A 20,607-nucleotide genomic window follows, 5' to 3' on the forward strand; every position below is an offset into this window, starting at 1 on the left:
TTCTGAAATCATCACAAGGAGAGCAAGAGGCAGCCGAGTGAACTGCAAGGAGCACCAGCCTCCAGCCAGAACCCCTAGGGCGGGCACCGTGCCATTGAAATTCACTGGCTGTGCATCTCGGCCAAGGACTTTTTTGAGCATCAGTTTCCTTAATTATAAAAATAGTGATGGGTTTGGGATGTATTTCAGTGACAGCACGTATGAGGCCTTGGGTTCAATCTCCAGCATGCACACACACACACACACACACACACACACACAAATTAAATTTTTAAAAATCAATACTATTTATCATGCAGAGTCTTTTGTGGTTCAGTGAAATAATGCATGTGAACTATATTTATATTTGCAACTGCTGCTTACTACTTAAGTTTGGGGCTGGGGTTGTAGCTCAGTGGTAGAGCGCTTGCCTAACATATGTGAGGCACTGGGTTCGGTCCTCAGCACCACATAAAAATAAATAAATAAAATTAAGGTATTGTGTCCATCTGCAACTACAAATATATTGTTAAAAGTGTTATGTTTAATGAGTTATTTTAACTCAGCCAGGTGCCATGGTGATCGCCTGTATTCCCCAGTGACTCAGGAAACAGAGGCAGAAGGATTGCAAGTTCAAGGCCAGCCTGGTCAACATAGCTAGACCTGTCTCAAAATAAAATAAAAAGGAATAAAAAGGGCTGGAGACATAACTCAGTGGCAGAGTATCCCTGGGTTCAATCCCTAGGATCACAAAAAGAAAAAGAAAAAAATGTACTTTAGTATCCCTTTAACTCTCCTTTGGCTCCTTCTCCTTATATAGAACTTCTGTACATCAACTCTGTCATCTCTGGATGAGCTCTGGGAAGGCAGTTGCTGACCTTGCCTGACCTTGCCCTTGACCTCTTCCCGTCACTCAGTCTTCATACTGCTATCACAAAATGCACATAGATGACAGACACTTCACGTTCGCATCAGTATAACCATTCCTTATACTTCCAGCAAGATTTTGGTAATGAGGGGCTGGGGTTGCAACTCAGTGGTACAACTTGCCTAGCATATGTGAGGCACTGGTTCGATTCTCAGCACCACATATAAATAAATGCATAAAATATAAGTCTATCAAGATCTAAAAATATATTTTAAAAAAGATTGGGGTAATGAAAACTTTTTTTTTTTTTAATCAAACCCCAAGGTCTGGTCTCACACATGCCCCTGAGCTACACCCCCAGCCCTGTGAACTTTCCAAACTATACAAGAGGAGCAGCTGGGCCGAGCGTGATATAATGGTATACACTCCTTCCTGGAAGTCCAGTGATCTGGATTCTTCTCAGGACTTTGCTACTGTGATGGTTAATTCTAGGTTTCAGTTTGACTGGAGCACAGAGTGCCCAGATTAAACATTATTTCTGGGTGTGTCTGTGAGAGTGTTTCTGGGTAAGATTAGCACCTGAATCAGCAGACTGAGTAAAATAGGTTGGCTTCCCCAGTATGTGTGGGCCTTGTCCAAACACAGAGGGCCTGAATTCTTTTCCGGCATGAGCTAGGATATCTCAACTCATCTTTGGCCCTTGGAATAGCCTTATACCACCAGCTCCTCCTTCTTGGCCCTTGAATTCTTGCTTTGTCAGACAAGGTTACTGGCCACCGATACAGCTCCCCACTCGTCCCAGGCACAGAGAAGGCCTGCCCCTTCAGCCCTGTCTAAGTTAGGCATGGCCGTTTGACTTGCTTTCACCAATGAAATGTGGGTCCCGGGTGTGTCATTTCCAAACCGAATCCTCCAACTACTGGTGCTGTTCTGTCCAATTTCAATAGTGAAAGCATATCCTGAAACAGAGCCTCCATCACCCACTTCCAGGAGTGGCCACCATGAGCTGAACTTTCCTGGTGGCCTGCAACATGAGCAAGGGACTGGGGTAGACCATATGCTTAGCATGCGCAAGGCCCTGGGTTCAATCCTCAGCACCCTACTAAGGAAAAGATCATGAGCAGAAGTATGTTTATTATTTTGAACCACAGAGATATTGGATTTGTTTATTTACTGCAGCATAACCTGTTCTCCCCTGGCTGATACCCTACCCAGAATTTCCTAGTGGAGTCTTGAGTAAGGCTAAATCTACCCCAGCACTACATTACAGAATCGTAGGACTAAACCTACACCCTGCTTGGCATAGATCAATCACAACGAGGTCATCCCTTCTGCCAAACTGATTGGTTCAAGCATGGATAATAATCTAAGCCCAAGCCAAGCAACCTCTGGTATTTGCTTGTAGTAGTTCAGAGATGAGCCAATCAAGGTGAAAGTTCACATTGTTCAACTTTTAAAGAAAGTAGGGCTCCCACCCACCCTTCTGGGTGGGAGGGAACCCCTGTTGCGGCAGGCACCATCTTGCAAATGCAGGAATTTGCCTGAGGACAGAGATGAACCAAGAGCAAAGGCAAGATCTGCAAATCGTAGACACACCGGGCCTTGTCTGCAGACCACAGGCAGCCCTGAAATCAGCCCGCAAGTCTTCCTGATTCTCAAAGCCAGTTTGAAAATGATTATTTAATTAAAAAAAAAAAAACAAAATGGAGCCGGGGCAGGGGTGCACCTGTAATCCCAGCAGCTGGGGAGGCTGAGGCAGGAGGATCATGAGTTCAAAGCCAACCTCAGCAATGGCGAGGCACTAAGCAACTCAGTGAGAGACCCTGTCTCTAAATAAAATACAAAATAGGACTAGGGATGTGGCTCAGGGGTTGAATGTCCCTGAATTCAATACCCAGTACCCTCCCCCAAAAAATGGAAATGCAACTCAGTGGTAGAACACTTGCCTATAACGTGCAAGGCCCTGGATTGGATCCCCAGCAATACAAACACACACACACACACACACACACACACACACACACACCCTTAAACAACTCCCTTCTCAGAATAGTAACCCGGAGACAGAGCGACATAGAACTATATAGATTTCTACAATCAATGCCCTGTCTTTTGAGGGCATAAAGTGTTGACTGGGGTTAGGTTGCAGATATTTCTAAGAAAGGCAGCAGACTTGAATTTTAGAGTCAGAAAGGGTTTAAAGAAACATCAGTCGGTCTCATTTTGTAGATGAGGGACGAAGGCACAGAAAGGTAAAGTCACTAACGTGGGGTATTATGCGCCCTTGGTTTCCTACTGACCTCTGATCCCATCAGCCGTTAAATTGTGCCATGCCAGAGTTGCTGCGGGGATTAAAAAGAGATAACATACCCCGGGCACCTAGCACAGTGGCTGGCACCAAGCTGATAATCAACAATAGTTGACTGCTTTTTATCAGTCACTCACATGTTAGTAATGAAGAGGGGGTGGGGCTATAAATAACTGAAATTCCCCTTATCAGTTATTATACCGAGACAATTCACCCAGAGCAGAGAAGGAGCCAGGACCTTGAGCTCAACCCAGTAACCAGGCCAAGGCTGCCACAGAGGTGAGTGGACTCTGAGTCCCACAGGGCCGTCCAGCATGTGGTCACTCAGGAGTGAGTAAGCCTGGCCCAGTCGGCCTGAGTGAACCCTCACAGGAGCCTGCGCCCACCACCATGCCCTGAGAGACCAGGAGTTCTCTAGAAGCTGAGAGAGGTGCGTTGGCTGAACTGCTGAGAAACACGGGGCACTAGCTACCCAGACTAGTGCCCCTGCGGCAGGACATACTGTTGAGGGCAGGAATCTGAGGACAGCAGCGCTCAGTCACCCAGGGCGTCAGCACCCCATGGGGGTGAGACAGAGCAGTCAGGGAGGAAGGACGGCCTGTCGGTAGCATCAGTTGGGCAATCCTGTTCTTCTCGGAAATATCTAGTGGGGATTCCTCAGGGGCCAGAGATCCTGGTGAATCTGTGGGCACAGCCCCCATGACTTCTGAGCGTCTACCATGAGCTGCAGAAGGCTGCACAGAAGCAGACCACAGGACGCAGGCACTGTCTTCCTCAGACGCGGCCCAGCCCTGACTTAATGATCAGCAGGAGGAGAGAGCTGCTCTCTCCTGGGAGCATGTGGGATACAGCGTAGAGGGAAGAAGCCCAGGCTACCAGAACCACCGGGCTCACGAATCGTTTTATTAAAAGTCTGTGGAAAATGCTCCTTTTTTTTGCAGGGTCCGGGCGTTGGGGCCAGTAGTCTCAAGTCTTGGATTAAATGAAATAACAAACGTAAACCACCCCCATGCTACCCCTGACCTAAAATGAGCACAAAGTAAATGGCACCCAACTTCCTCTGCTTGTCTTCAAAGCGTGAATCTCCCCTGAAAATCAGCTGGACCCGGTCTGTTCCAAAATCCTCATTCGGAATGCACACGCCTGGGCACGCAGTTCTAGAAGGTGCCAGCTGCTTCTTCGCTAGACCTTTCTAAGTTCATTTCTCATTTATAAACTGGAGGCGATGTAACATACACCCTACCCTACACACACCTCCCAGTGTTGTCTGTGAGGATTAAGAACATGAAAAAGCAAAGGGCTTGATCAGATGCTGAAGGCCTCCATACTTTTTTTTTCTAGTACCCAGGCCTCCACACGTGCTAGGGAAGCTCTCTACTGCTGAGCTCCACCCGCCCCCAGTCCCATAATTGTTATTATCCCAACAGTTCTCTTGAATTGGTAGAAGCAGCTGACAAGGTTCCTTCCAAATGAAGCCAAGATCTCTCAGCCCCACCCCTTCAAAGAACCCGGGCCGCGGCAACCCCCTCTCTAACAAACACATTTTTTTAAGAGACAAATTCATGGGATTTATCTGATCGCCACTTTGTTCAAGCAAATCATTTTTCCAATCTATATTCAGTAGCAGCTGCGGCAACTGCAAAATGACTTACTCTTCCTAACACTTTGCTTCAGCGACAGAAAGAAAATTAGACAAACTGGAAAGGTGCACTCCATATTTCATTCTGTACTATATAAAAACCCCAAATGCAATAATCCTTTGCAATTGTTCCAAGTGTCAGATGGGTTAGAGGGTCGGTGGAGTGAAAAAGTAGCAAAGCCAGCGAGCCGGTGACCACAGGACAGCTCCAGGAGTTATCAAGTAGAAGGTGCAGGAGAATACAGGTACAAGGTCATAGGCCAAGGCCACCATCTGCGTACACCTATATCCACACGCAGACCCTCAGTGTCTGCACTTAGCAAAGATTCTAACGGAAGTCATTTGAACCTCAAGGTGAATGTAAGGTACTCACTTGCCTCTGCCTGTGAGTACTTCCATCCTCACTGTCTAAAAACCTTCAGTCCGGGCTGGGGAGATAGCTCAGTTGGTAGAGTGCTTGTCTTGCAAGCACAAGGCCCTGGGTTCAATCCCCAGCACCGCCAAAAAAAAAAAAAAAAAAACTTTCAGTCCCTGAATGGTGAGAAAGGACTCCAGGACGCGAACTCTGCTTGCTCCTCTGACAGTTCACCCTGCTCAACTGCCCCCACGCTGCAGTCACCTAGATGTGCCAGGCATATGGCTGATGATTGACAGTTCCGCATGGTGACCGCAGTGGTGGTTACACAAAACCACCCAGGTGATAAAATTGCACGCACAGGGCTAGGGGTGTGGTTCAGTGGCAGAGCACTTGCCTAGCATGTGCAAGGGCCTGAGTTTGACCCCTGGCACCACACACAAAGAGCACTGTACACACATGCACATGCAGGCACGCACATGAGTGCAGGTGCGACTAATAAAGACTGAAGAAGCTTCGTGGATTGCACCAACGTCAAGTTCATGGGGTCAACGTAGCACAATTACGCAAGATGCTAACGAGCAGTGGGAAGCGGGGCTGATGGGAGTGTGTGTGTGTGTGTGTGTGTGTGTGTGTGTGTGTGTGTATGTGTGTGTAAATTTTTTTTTTTTTATAATTTTCTGTGAATCTATCATTATTCAAAATAAAAACTTTAAAATGTGCGGGGTTCTCTCATGTCTTTGTCTCTTTTGGGAGAACATTACCATTCTCTATATCCCTTCCTCTTTCTTCAAAATTGACTCACTCAGCCAGGCATGGGACCTGCAGTCCCAGCTACTTCAGAGGCTGAAGCAGGAGGATCCTTTGAGTCCATGAGTCTGAGACCAGCCTGAAGAATATATCAAGACCTCACTTCAAAAAGCATAAAAATTGGGCTGGGGCTATAGCTCAGTTGGTTGAGTGCTTGCCTTGAAAGCACAAGGCCCTGGGTTCAAATCCCCAGTACCACCAAAAAAAAAAAAAAAAAAAAAAAAAAAAAACATAAAAATTAGCCTACTCATCATTGCCCAGCACAAAGTAGGTACTCAATAAAATGTTTGCTGAATGGGTAAATAAACAGTCCTGTAATAAAGAAAGGCTGTTGAATCAATACACCAAATACTTTAGCAGTTGAAAGCATGCACTTAAGGTTGGAGGGTGTAGTTCAGGGTTAAGTGCTTGCCTACAATGTGACAGGCCCTGAGTTCAGTCCCCAGCACCACCAAACATAAAATGCATACACCTGGAATCTGACTCTTAGACTGAAACCCCAGTTCTGTACTCTGAGTTTCCCCAAGCTTAGTTTCCCCATCTTAAGGAATGTTGTTTTAAGGGTCCAGTGAGTTAACAAAAGGCTTGAAACTTTGCCTGAGCCTAAAGGAAGTTCTCAAAATTGAGTTTTGCTATCTCCAGGATCCCTTTTCCAACTTGTCTCCAACCAGATCCCTGTTGCCCACCCTCCCCATCGGTACCCCAAGCATCCTATGCTACCCCATCTCATCCTCCAGTGTCCTGGCTATCTACTGCTGCATCACAATGACCAGGCTTCCATCACTAGCATCACAAAAACATTGACAGGGAAGTTTTTATGTTATGCATATTTTACCACAATTAAAAAAAATTTTAATGTAAATTTTCACTTTCCCACAGGCTGTCTTTTCACCTGTCCTCTGACCTGTCCTCCTAACTAAATGATTAGGCACCACCAGGAGCAGAAGGAGTCAAGTTCAGGGGCAAGAGCAGAGTGATATGGACAAGCTTCTGAAGTCAGAGAGGTCAGCGTGTGCACCAAAGATGAAGGCCACACTGTCCCCAAAGCACACCTGTCCCGCCGCCCTGTTGCATCACACCTTGGTGAGTTGCTGCTGTTTGCCTGCAAGCTCAAGTTCTGCCTCCTCCAGCCAGAACCCAAGGCCCTCCCATCCACCCCCGTCCAACATTCCAACTTCCTCTCTCCACCCATCTTGACAATCTGCTCCGACCGCTTGGCCTGTTGAACATCCTGTTCCCCAAGACACCTGGCAGTCATTCTGGACGGCACCTTCTGCCTGCCTTGCTGGTTTTCTTCTTCTTTTTATGGCTGGAGTTGCCTTTATTGAGGGAGGGTCACTACAGGACCCCACCCAGAGTCAGGTTAGTGTTCTGCTGCCTGGGTGGAGGCAGGGCTGGGAGCCTCCAAGGCCAGGGTCCTGCCCGCTTTCAAAGTCCAACCAGCCCCAGCTGCCCGGTGGTCCCTCCTGCAGCCTGACGCTGTTCTCACGGGTGGCGAGACACGTCCTCTGTGAACTCACCCTGTGTACCGTTCCCTTTATTCCTGGGTTATACAATAGATGTACTTGGTGTTGTTAATTAGATTCTGAAGATTAAAGCTCCAAGGAACTTTAAGAGATTATTTTGCTCGACTCCCTTAATTTGTAGTGAGGAAACCAGGCCTAAGCAATCACTTGCCCAAGGTCCCAGCACTCATTAGTGGCAGAGGAGGGAGCAGAATCCATGTCCTGATTTCTTCTCGTTTTCTTCCCATCACTCCTCTATTTAACAGTTTTAAATGCTTTAATTAGCCTTGCTGCCCCCAACAGTTTTGAAGCCCTGTATGTTGGGTGGGCAATGACCAGCTCCCTGGTCATTTGTGGGCTCACACACACAGTATCACATTCATGTTGAAACCATAAACACGTCCCTGGGTCATCCCTTGCCCACACGGGCCTGCAATCTCTCACAACAGTTTCTTTCTTTTTCTTTCTAGATTTTTTTTAACAGTTTCTTTAAAATAAAATATTAAACGAAATGATGTACCCCATTTGTGTACAATGAATCAAAATGCAGTCTGTAAAAAATTAAAAGCTAAATAAAAATAATTTTAAAAATAAAAAATTTTTTAAAAAAATATTTCTGGGCTGGGATGCAGCTCAGTGGTAGAGTGCTTACCTGCCATGCATGAGGCTGTGTCTGATCCCCAGCACCACCAAAAATACATAAATAAATAAAAATCATTTCGATTCAGAATAGCTTCCTTATGAGTTTTCTGAGAGCGCATTAGGCAAACCAAAACAAATGGAGGTAGGTAATATGCTCAGAGAAACTTGGCCAATTTTTGCAACCTCAGAAGCATGCTCCATTTACTTCTTGGACCTAACCGTGGTCCCGCCATAAATTGAACCAGACACACTTGCCCTAATTTTATCTCAACTTTGCAGGCAGATTGTAACCCGAGGTTGGTTTAGTCCATCTATTTCCTAGTCCATTAATCCATTGCTCCTGCCCTCTCGGCCGTGTGGGCGTTCTTTCACTTGGAACCTACACAGGCCGCTTCCTCCTCCACAGAGCTCTTGAAAGAAGAAAGAAAAAAGAAAAGAAAGCAAACGCAGCTTCCATCTCTCCCTTCGAGGCTTCCAGCCTCTCTTTAGAGCAGTTCTTTTGCAAAGGTCCCATTACCGAGGGCACAGCGCAGCTCCCCTCTGCAGGCAAGCTCATCTTGCTGGGAATCCGTTCCCTCCTTGGCCTAATGGATTCTGTCAGGGGCAGGATGTGGCTTTTGCTATCACAGACCAAAAAACCCAGGAGAAATGGCCGCAGCGATGGGAGGGGGGGACCTCCTGCTGGCCCATCAGCACTGGGGTTGATGGAGAGGAAAGAAACCAAGGAAAGTTCTGAACGCTGAAGAACTCTGGAGAGGTAAAATGAGGGAGAGAGGCTCGGATCCACAATTACAGAAGCCGCTGGCAAAATTTAATTAAAACTTGGGTGGAAACGAACACCCACAAACAAGTGTCATTCATCAACTTAAAACACCAACTAAGGTAAACACTGCCACAAACTCAGGGAAAGAAAGGGAGAAGAAAAGAAAGAGGGGTGATCACTCTAGATATCAAGCAAATCAAATTACCGTGAAGGCCCTGCTAGACGCACGCATTAATCATCAGTTATCCCTGCCGTACACCTGCACAGAGAGGAGCCTGGCGCTGCAGAGGACTTCGGCTGACAGAGCGGGCCAGCAGGAGAAAGGGCAGGCAGGCCCAGGGGAGCCAGACCCCACGTGGCCACCTGGCACCCACAGCGCCCCCAGGCCAGGTGGAAAAAGGGAGCAGGACTGGATTCCCGCAAGGCCGTCAATCCAGCCAACTTACTCCCTCTGCTCCTTTTTTTTTTTTTTTTTTTATTTAGCCCCCACATAGCTGGACAAACCTGCTGAGCCAGGCAAAGCTACTTGCCCTAGGAGAGGGATAGCCTCCGGGTGAACCCAAGGCAAGTCCACGGGAAAGCAGGCTGGCTTTCTCCTCTCACGGCGGAGTTGGGGTGGTGTGGGGACAAAGGGAGCCGTCGACTTGGTTTCCTGTGCAGCACAGGCTTTACCCACCCACCAGTCCCCAGGGCTGGTCACAGGCTGAAGCCTCCTCACTGCACAAGCAGGAGGCTGGAGAGCCGCTCAGCCATCCGGGCTGGGAGCTATTTGCACTTGATGAGCAATTTCAAGTGGGAACCATCTGAGTGTGTGCGGTGTGGATGCCAGAGTGCATTTAGAGGGAACAAATGATTTATTATCAGGGACCTTCACGAAGTCTCATTCACAAAGGGAGGGAGCGTCGTCCCCCCAGCCCTTTATCATTAACACCTTAGAGGGGCAGATGCATTTGGTCTCTGAAGTCAGCCTGGAAGGGAGTCACAGCTAATCAAGCAGCCTGCTCAGCCCTTCCAGCCCCTCTCTGAGCACAACAATATGTACAAACTGGCAAAACGAACTGCAGACCACTTTGATGTTAAACAAAGAGAAAACACCCCCAAACAGTGTAAAAATTGTATCTCCGTTTAACTCTTCCATGTCCTTCTTGGAGAACAAATTTAAGACCCATACGCAGCTGGACTATACGCTCAGGAGAGCTAAGTGGTGAATAATTATCATTTCAGACACTTCAACCCAAGTACAGGAGTATTTCTTAGCAAAAGGGAATGGCCAGTCTTCCAAATGACTTGCTCTGATTAAGCAGGACCTCACTAATCAAATCCCGTCTTTTGAGCAGTTGCAGAGGAGAGACTGCCAGAGGTCTGTGTTCGCCATCTCATTTAATCCTTGCAACAACCCCTGAGACCCATACTATTATCCCACTTTGAAGATGGAGGACCAGACAGAGAAGCTAAGGGACCTGACTGATATGTCCCAGCCCGTGATGTGGCTCTATACTCAGGTCCCTGAGATTCCAAGCCTTCCCCGGAATTCAAAGCTCTGAAGGTTTGTTTCTATTTCCATGAATAAGTGCAACCAGGCCTCCTTTGCTGCAGAGTGGGATGTTCTGTACAAGTAAACACAGCAGATATGGAAACCAATCCTTTGAACGTCGTATCTTTTTAAATTTGTAATTCGTTTGAAATGGAATTTTTCCCATATATATTGTATACTTCCATGGCTTGCAATGACTCCTGGGCAGGAATTCCAGCTGTCAAGTCCTCACCTCCGGTGAGCTCAGACTGTAGCTTGCTGCCTGTGTGGGAAGAGGCGTAGGTTCCAGGGCAGCGGACAGAGAGGAGGAGGAGAGGGGCTGAGGTCTTATTGCCTCCGAGGAGTAAAAGAGAACAGAACCAAGAACGCAGAAGGAAAGCCAGGGCTGGTGTGGCTGGGTGGTAGAGCGCTTGCCTGCTGTGCATGAGGCCCCGGTTCCAAGCCCAGCATCACACACACACACACACACACACACACACACACACACAAAAGTAAAAACATGATAAGGTTTGGACATAGATATTGTATTGTTCTACTTCCTACTTCCCCTCAGTGACATGGATTCAGAACATGGCACCCCAAACATGACAACTTGGCATTTGAGAAAACGGCAGGACTCGGAGGTCACTCTCTTCTTGCCCTCCCTCAGCCTTCAGAACCTCCTGTGAGAGGTGCCTCCCCACACCCGGAGGAAAGGCGCAGCCTCACCTCTGCGGCCTGGGGACATGGAAGAATCTGGCCTTCCTAAGTTCCCCCAGTTTGTTATCATTACATAGATCTTTTTGTCTACTCTTGATCAGACCTAAGCATGGAAGTACACAGGTGTCCCTGTTTCTTTGGGTCTTCATTTCTGAAGGCCCTTATGTCACCTAACACGTATTAAACACATTCTTCGTATGCTTTTCTCTTGTTAATCTGTCTTTTCTTAAAGGGGCCCGAGTCATAAACCTGGCAATGGAGGAGAAAAAATATGTTTTCGACCCCTATAGTGATAAATGCAAAAATCACCTCTCAAGCAAAGCAAAAATTTGGGGAAAAAAATACATATATATATATTTTGTTGTTGTTGTTTGTTTTATTTTGTTTTTTGCAAACCCAAATGTAAGTAATGGTAAATACTAAGAGATATTATTCACTTCATTCTTCTTCCTTGTTGCACTAGGGCTTGATTTTAATTTATACTAGAGTTGTGCTAGATACTTAATTTTCAGACCAAGTACTGTGCTCTGAGAGAGAAAGCACAATGTCACATTTACAATAAAATGTAAGGATCGCCTACCTTACTTCGTGGTATTCAAACTGTGTGTCAATATGCCTGAAAAATGGGAAGTCTTTGGAGTGAGGAAGAACTGACTTAGAAGTTCAGCTCTGCCACTTAGTAGCCAAGTCACACTGGACTCCTGATACCCCGCCTCCGCTCCCCCTCTCTGTAACATGGGACGGAGGCTCCCTCCCGCAGAGGGACAAGGTGAAGTCTTCTGCCTGCACTGGGGGACACACTAAATGAACTGATGCGTGCTTTGCTTTCATTGACCTTTACTGCCCACCCTCTTACCCTGCCAAACTGCACTCTACTGACACACTGATTGCTAAATGATACAATTCGTGGTGAGACGGATCTGTTCTGGGCACCATTTTTAAGGACTATGGTAATTACCAAGTGCCCAGAGAAACTTCCTGTGACTTGGTGCTGCAGCACGAGACCATATTAGAATAAAGCTACCATGCAGAGAAGTAATGTGGGTTGAGTGGCCAATTAAATGTATGTGCCTGATACATCCGCATGCCTTATCTCACTCAATTAATCAAATAGCTTCATCAGGCTGATATTAGCCCCATGGTACAGAGACGCTCAACAGTCCCGGGGTTACAGAACCAAGGGCCGGCAAAGCTGCGGTTCACATCCAGATCTCACTGACACCAAAGTCCCTTCTTTATATATTGCTTTACAGTGATACCCATTTTCATAATCAACTTAGATATTCCACCGTTGTAATAATGGTACCCAGAACATTATTTAAGGCTGGACAATTTCAAGGAAGTTTTTCAACAGTTTACGATCCGTGGATGAGTAATTCTGAATATTACTGGTGAAATGCAATTTCTCTCTCCATCTGTCTTCCTCTTTCCGTCTCTCTCTCTGACCCCTCCCCCCACGCACTTGATCGCATTCCCATCAAAGAAGAGATGGTAACTCCAAGAAGTTAGAACAAACTTCCATATTTTGTCGCATAATTGTTGCAGATTTTGTGCCAGATTTTTTGGCAAAAAAAAAAAAAAGGTAGGGTGAGACCATCATGTGAAGTTCTAAAAAAAAAAAATTGTACTGATATTACTTTAAAATAATTTATTACTAAGCTGTCTTTGGGACAAGATTGGATGCACAGAATACTCGTGAATATATGTTAAAATCACATAGTCCAAATCAACACCTATTATTTCTTCCCCACAGTTTAGTGAGTATTTTTTCAGTCTGAGAAAAATAAAAAATAAAAAAATAAAAAAAACAGTTAACACATTAGGGGTTCCTGATTTGTGCATGTAGTCAAAATAGTACCCTCAAGTAAACTTACTACGGCTTTGCAAAGCATGAAGTTTAATCTTTGGTGTCCAAATTCTGTGCTGCCACCCTTGGTTTCATGATCTGATGCACCATCCTCAGTGTCACTCATGAAAGATGTGTTTACCCCAGCTGCAGAGGCACACACCTATGATCAGGGACTCAGGAGGCTAAGACAGGAGGCCGAGACAGGAGGTCAGCCTCAGCAACTTAGCAAGATTGTCCCCCAAAAATAAAAGATTAGGGATGTAGCTCAGTAGTAAAGCACCCTAGGTTCAATCCCCAGTGCCCCCGCCCCACAAAAAAGTGTGTACCATTAGTACTGCAGCACTCAAAACAAATCACGCAAGCTGGCGCATTATAAAATACACGGACAATAGCCCGCGCTGAGAATTCTAGGTTCAGGGCTCCCAGGGCGCCAGAAGACAAATGCGCATCCATGTGCCACGAATAAACACGTCGCTGCTCTGTTTACCTTTTCCGCAGCATGAGGCGGCGACTAGCATGCTCTGGAAGGTGGTAAACCAATCTTTGGACTGAAAAAAACAGGTTGCACACTTATGTGCTAGGAGGATTACGCAGAGAAATATGGGATTTTTCAATTTTCTTTTTTTTTCTAGAAGCGGGGAAAGAGAGAAAGGGAGGAAAATGTGAAGGCATACTCCTCAACCCCAAGGCTTTGCCCTTGGGGTCTGTTTTGAAAACACTGACCTAACACTGATGCTTGCTCCTCAGTGCTGGGTTTTTAGCCAGCTTCCAAACCAGTGTACCAAGGTCATGGATCAGAACAAGCCCCAGGCCCCAAACCTCGGGGGAGCCAGGGAGTGGCCAGAGTCCCCGCATGACTGGCTCCAGCAAGAGCAGCCCCTTTACCATTTCCTGTGTGACTTTCCACAGGACAAAGATTGGGGAGCTCTGCCTGTCTGGAGGCAGGGAAGGGGTTCACCACCAAGCAGGAAAACCATTAACAGAGGTGTCACTCAGAACACTCCCCCATGGCCCATGGTGTCCCAACAGGTCCCTGAAAACCTCCTCTAGGAAAAATGTGGGAGAGAAGAGCCCAAAATCTGGATCTGGAACTTTCCCCCGGTTCCCCATAGATCCCCTTTTGAAGAAGGAGCTGACATTCCAGAATCCTCTACTAATGTCCTGGCTCAGAAAAATCACTTCATGGTGAAGTTGCAACTCCAAGGAAGAAGTGCGGCTGGATTTTGCAGCATATGCACCTCTGTGTGTGTGTGTGTGCGTGTGTGTACGTGTGTGTGTGTGTACGTGTGTGTGTGTGCGTGTGTGTGTGCGCGCGTGTGTGTGTGTGCGTGTGTGTGTGTGCGCGCGTGTGTGTGTGTACGTGTGTGTGTGCGCGCGTGTGTGTGCGTGTTTGTGCGTGTGCGTGTGTGTGCATGTGTGTGTGTGTGCGTGTGCGTGCGTGCGTGTGTGTGTACGTGTGTGTGCATGTGCGTGTGTGTGTGCGTGTGCGCGCGCGCGTGTGTGTGTACGTGTGTGTGTGCGTGTGTGTGTGTGTGTGCGTGTGTGTGTGCGTGTGTGTGTGTGCGTGTGTGCGTGCGTGTGTGTGCGTGCGTGCGTGCGTGTGTGCGTGTGTGCGTGTGTGTGTGTGTGTGTGTGTGTGGCGCGCTGGGCTGGAACCCCGGGCTCTCCCCTGAGCTGCACCCCAGCTCTTCATTTTTATTTTGAGACAGACTCTCACCAGGTCGCCCAGGCTGCCTCAGCTTCCTGACCAACCGGGGTTACAGGCATGCACCACGCGCCTGGCTCGGTTGTCTTTTTGGTTGTTCTGTTTTGGTTTTTTGGTGCTGGAAATTGAATGCAGGGCCTCGCGCGCAGTAAGCACAGCCCTCCACCCCTGAGCTGCCCGTCCAGCCCCTCTTCTCCATGTTAAAGGGATTCAGTGGGCAGGCGCCCAGCCATGCTGATGGAACCACAGTGAGTGCTGGGGTGACAGGGGTCCACCTGGCCTGACCTCAGCTGCTCCACCACTAAGACCCGCCTCGAAGGCCCGCCTACTAGACATGGACACTGACCCGGCTGTTGCTAATGCAAGCTGCCCAGCTGGCTCCTGGAAGCTCCTTCTGCAGAAAGCCCAGGGCCTTTCCAGGGGGAGCAGCTCCCACGGGAAATAAGTACAAGATCTGACTTGCTATTTTATCATCAGACCATAAATATCTATCCTTCAAACAGCCATTTCTCCAATGAGCAATTTCCTTAATTCTCTGGGCCTCAGTTTCCTCTTCTGTCAAATAGGAATACCAACACCCACACCCAAGGGCTATGTGATAATTAAGTGACAAACTTAGGTAAAGTGCTTGACCCAGGGTAACCCATCGGCTCTTGCGCGTCTGGCTTCTGTAGACTGTGCCATAGGATACTGAGTGGGAGTTCCAAGAGGTGGAAAGACTGATGCTGAGAAGACAAGCAGGCAAAGAATCCTAGACAAGAAAGGGTCGAGTTCAAGGTCACGGGTTTTTCCTGAAATGGGTCACTAGGCAGAGGTAAAACATTTCCGGAAAAGAAGACTTGAACTAAATAAACTCTGAGCTACTAACCCTGCAGCTCTTAAGCAAACAAGGATTCAGGAATGTGAATCTAAGAATTTTGACATATATATTTTTTAATTCTACAAATTAAAATGAGATTGACATCATCCATGAGAACAAGTGACCTCTCCCCACACATATCAATGAATAATTTGCTCCTTGTGGAGAGGACTCCATTATAGACAACTGTTAAATAGAAATTACAGAAGGCCATTGTTTTGGACTAGGATCCTTCCCTGGGCCCCAGCAGACCAAGCTAAAAATCAAAATGGAGTCACTCACGCTGAAGTTCCACATCACCAAACTGTAGAAATAACTGCCAAGTTTCCCAAACAGGGTAGTTTTAGTTGGCATGAAAATGAAGTTCCCTCTGTCTTAATTCTTCTATAAAAAATGTAACCTAAATCAAATTGATGCTAATCAGTTATTTTTCTACCGTTTGATCTTTCTATACCAGCCTTACAAGGAATGTAACTTTAAAATGTCCAATCCATGGCGCACGCTTGTAATCCCAGCTACTCAGGGAGGATGAAGCAGGATGAATCAAAAGGTCCAGTCCAACCTGGGCAACTTAGCAAAACCCTGTCTCAAAATAAAATGAAAAGGGCTGGGGAATTAGATCAGGGGTTGAGACCCAGCCTGGGGTCAATCCACAGTACTGGGAGGGGAAAAAAAAAATTATTTAATTTTGTTCTTTGTTGTAACACAACAAAGTAAAAGTCTGGGGCCCAGAAGTGAATAATGGTTAATACTGAATACTCATTTGAAAAACTGCCAACTGGATGGCATTCACTGTTTTAACTCTGTGCACATGTGCCCGAATCTTCCCAAACCACTAAAACCAACGTTTATACTACGTCAGTCTCAAGAAACATAAAAGGGTCCATTCTCCTTGCCCATTCTGTCTCCGGGACTTTGTGCTAAGGCAGTAATTCAGTGGCTCAAGCAGAAACCTGGTCACCATTTGGTCAGCATACTGCTGCAGCCGGGAAAGGTGACAGAGCCCACCCTGGCCCAGCCACACATGCGAACATGTGGCCACCAAAAAGGCATTTTCTGAAATTCATATAATGGATTATTCTAGGAAAATCTTTGAATGTAGTAACTGAAAAGAGAACAAAATATTAAATACAAGAACAGCTACGACTCAAGTTTTGAAAACTTGAAATAACTGTACTAGAAGAATCTATGCCAACAGGTCAGTTGTGATTTTTATCTTTTAACTTTTCTAAATTTTTTGTATTTTAAAAATTAAGGTATGATTTACACACAGTAAAGTGCCCAAGCTTGGTTTTTTTTGTTTGTTTGTTTTAACCTTGCAGTGCCGGGAACTGAACCCAGGACCTCACGAGTGCCAGGCAAGTGCTCTACCACTGGGTGATAGGTCCCCAGGCCCCAAGCGCACAAATCTTTGTGGACAGTCAATGAGTTTTGACCAAGATATGCAACAGTATCCCAAATCCAGTCCTCTGGTGCCCTTTCTTATTGTGCCCAGATGGAACTACTATTCTGTGTTCTTATAATCATTCTGTGTGTCTTGGTTTTTGTTTGTTTGTTTTTCTAGTACTAGGGATTGAACCCTGAGTCACTCTACCACTGAGCTACATCCCCAGCCCTTTTTATTTATTACATTTTTTTTTAATTTTGAGCAGCATCTCGCTAAGTTGCCCAGACTGGCCTGGAACCTGCAATCCTCTGGCCTCAGTCTCTGCAGTCACTACAGTTATAGGCATGTGCCACCACGCCCAGCTCTTGTCTGGTATTTAACTTCATGCAAATATCTCTTCTTTACTTTTAAGTTGTCATTTTTGTGTGCAGCTTCATTCACTCAAAATAATGTTTCTGTTTTTCATTTGAGGTGCTCAGGATCAAACCCAGGGCCTTACACATGCTAGCAAGACTGTACTACTAAACCATACTGCAGCCCTTTTTATTTCTATTTAATTTTTTTTTTTTTTTTTTTTTCAGCACTGGGGATCAAACCCAGGACCTTGAGCATGCTAGGCAAGCACTCTACCACCAAGCTACATCCCCTGTTTTCACTGATTTTGAGAAAACATCTTGCTAAATTGCCCAGGCTGGCCTCCAACTTGTGATTCTCCTGCCTCAGCCTCCTGAGTCACTGGAATGATAGGCATGGACCACCATGCCTGGCTCAAAATAATGCTTTTTTTTTTTTTTTTTTTTTTTTTTTTTTTTGCTGGAAAAAGCTTTATTTTCATTTGGTCCAAGGTTTAGGAGGGGCTCCACGGTGGTTACAAAGCTGCCTAGGGGTTAGAGAGAGAGAGAGAGAGAGAGAGGCTCAGACCAAAGCTCTGATGCCAGGATATGCAAAGGAGCCCCATCTAAGGCCACACTGCTCCAGGCCTTCTAGTCATGCTTGAGGGTGAGTCTTTCGAAGAGATACTCGCCCAGGCCAGCCTGGGGGCCTGCCAGACGGTGGAGATTAGTCAAGTGGTCTCCTATCTTCTTGATCAGCTTCACCTCCTCATCAAGGAAGTGGTTCTCCAGAAAGTCACAGAGATGTGGGTCTGTGCGGGTAGAGCCCAAGGCATGAAGATCCAAAATGGCTTGGTCCAGGTTCTTCTCCAGGGCCAAGGCAGCTTCCATGGCATCCTGGGTGTTGCCCCACTCATCTTGAGAAGGTTTCTGCACGTCCTGAAAGAGGGCACGGCCGCCGCGTTGGTTTTGCATCTTCATGAGACGCTCGGAGGCCTCGCGCTTTTCCTCGGCCAACTCGCGGAAGAAGTGGCCCACGCCCTCCAGAGCCACATCGTCATGGTCGAAATAGTAGCCCAGAGAGAGGTAGGTGTAGGAGGCCTGCAGATGTAAATTGACAAGGCGGTTGACGGCAGCGTCCACCTCGGTAGAATAATTCTGACGAACCTGGGAGGCCATGGTTGGTCGTCAATAAGGAGCTAACCACAAAAAACGGAGTTAGCTGGTCCCGGAAGCAGGAGGTGGGCGAGAAGGTGGTCCCGGAGATTGTAAATGGAGATCAGATTGGAAGGCGATTGGAAGTAGAAGAAAAGGGAGTCCCCGGGTCTGTTCCGTCCAAACACTGTTGAAGCAAGAGACAGATCCGCAGGACCTCCAAGCGCGATGGTTCAAAATAATGCTTTTAAGATTCATTCATGCCAGGCGTGGTGGCCCACACCTATAATCCCAGCACTTGGGAGACTGAGGCAGGAGGATTGCAAGTTCAAAGCCAGTCTCAGCAACTGAATGAGGACCTAAGCAACACAGCCAGACCCGGTCTCAAAAACGAGTAAGTGAAAAGGATTGGGGATGTGGCTCGGTGGCTACGCGCCCTGGGTTCAATCTCTAGTACCAAAAAATAAAGAGACTCGTCCAAGTCGTTAGATACCTTTTGTTTGCTGGCTAGGATTCCCTTGTGTGGACAGAACACACCCATTGATGGACATTTGTGCTGTTTCCAATGCTTTGCTAATCAGAATGAAACTGCAGTGGACATCCTTATAGTTTTGTTTTGTTTTTTTTAATTGGTGATTATAGTTTTTTATTATTATTATTATTTATTTTTTGCAGTGCAGGAGATCGAACCCAGGGCCTCACGCTTGTTAAGCAAGAGTTCTACCACTGAGCTATACCCCAGCCTATTATCTTCCTAATAAATGCTTAAGGATTGCTGAAATTTAATTGCACACATCCATGAGTATGTGTGTATGGATGAAAATTCCAGTAATTTCCCAAGATGCTTGCACTACATTATAACCCCATCAACTACAATTGCTGTATGAAAGTTCTGATTGTTACACTCTCCAGCATTTTGTATTGTTACCTTTTTTTTTTTTTTTTTTTTTTTTTTTTTTTGGTACTGAGGATTGAACCAGGGGCATTTAGCCACTGAGCCATATCCCCAGCCCTTTCTTTTATATTTTATTAGAGACAGGGCCTCTTTGAGTTGCTGAGTGCCTCAACAAGTTGCTGAGACTGGTTTTGGATTCACAATCCTCCTGCCTCAGCCTCCAGAGCTGCTGGGCTTACACCATACCCAGCTGTTCCCTTTTTAATTGTTGCCATTCTAGTGGGTTTGTAAGGGGGCGCCTTACTGATTTTAATCTGCATTTCCCCATAAGTAACATAGCATTCGTCCAACTCCTCTTTCATATTTAGTCCTACCTTAGTGTCTTTTCTGCTGCTAAAGAGAGTATCACCAGCTAGGTAATTTATGAAGAACAAAGATTAATTTCTTAGGGTTCTGGAGCCTGGAAATACCAAGAGCACGCACCAGCATCTGCTGGGCTTCCTTTCCACTGCAAGACAGAGCAAGCTGCTGGCTGGAGTCTCTTTCTCTTGTACGAAGCCACTAATGCCATCCTGGGGGACCTGCCCTTAGGAGCTTGTCTAACCCTAATTATCCCAAAGACCCCACCTCCAAATCCATTCCCATATGGATTTGAGGATTACATTTCCAACCTAGGAGACATAGCAGGTTCTTGGTTTCATTGACCAGGACTTCTCCCCAGCCACCTCCAAGTCTCCGCTGGACCTAAAGTGTGCATCAGAGGTGAACTCCAAAGAGAAAATCAGGAGCTGTTACTAAAAGGAGAGCGGGAAGATCTGGTTGGCCCAAAATAACAAATGCCCACCATCTCCTCTTCCTCCCACAGACCTCTATTCTGCTCTGTCTTGACCTATCAAGACCCCACCCATCCTTCAAGGCCAAATATCAACTCTCCGTCACCCAGAGAGTTTGTCCCAACCCTCTCCTGCCTCTCCACCCCCGTCAAATTCGCCACGGTAGTTTCCCTCAGCCTCTCACGTGGCCATTCTCTTGCTACACAATTCTTTTTCGGGATTCGTGAATTTGGATTTTGTCCACCCTATCACATAATAACCTTTTAAAGATTAGGGTCAGTTCTGCTGCAACTTGGCACCGTATCTCACACAGAGCAAAGCACACGTTCATTCATGCGTTCATTGAACAAATATTTATTGAACATCTTTCGTGCGCCAAGCCTGGAGAGCTGCAGTCGCACATTGTGTGCTAGAGAATGGTATTCAATGAGGAACAAGATAAACACAAGCTTTCCTGCCTCAGCGAAGCTTATAATTCTATGGGGGATGG

General features: G+C 46.6%; 1 protein-coding gene across 1 annotated transcript; it reads right to left on the bottom strand.

Annotated features, from left to right (window-relative positions):
* Positions 1–17,693: 17,693 nt before the first annotated feature.
* LOC124988893 (ferritin light chain-like) lies at positions 17,694–18,614 on the bottom strand. The gene has a single exon (XM_047558714.1). The coding sequence runs from the start codon at positions 18,411–18,413 to the stop codon at positions 17,886–17,888; it is 528 nt and encodes a 175-aa protein (XP_047414670.1). The 5' UTR covers positions 18,414–18,614; the 3' UTR covers positions 17,694–17,885.
* Positions 18,615–20,607: the final 1,993 nt, after the last annotated feature.

The sequence above is a fragment of the Sciurus carolinensis genome, chromosome 7 (assembly GCF_902686445.1).
Source record: "Sciurus carolinensis chromosome 7, mSciCar1.2, whole genome shotgun sequence".
In the NCBI taxonomy this organism is placed as follows: Eukaryota; Metazoa; Chordata; class Mammalia; order Rodentia; family Sciuridae; genus Sciurus; species Sciurus carolinensis.

Excerpts from the sequence above, each read along its gene's own strand:
- LOC124988893 (XM_047558714.1), bottom strand. The coding sequence starts at position 18,413 with ATGGCCTCCCAGGTTCGTCAGAATTATTCTACCGAGGTGGACGCTGCC.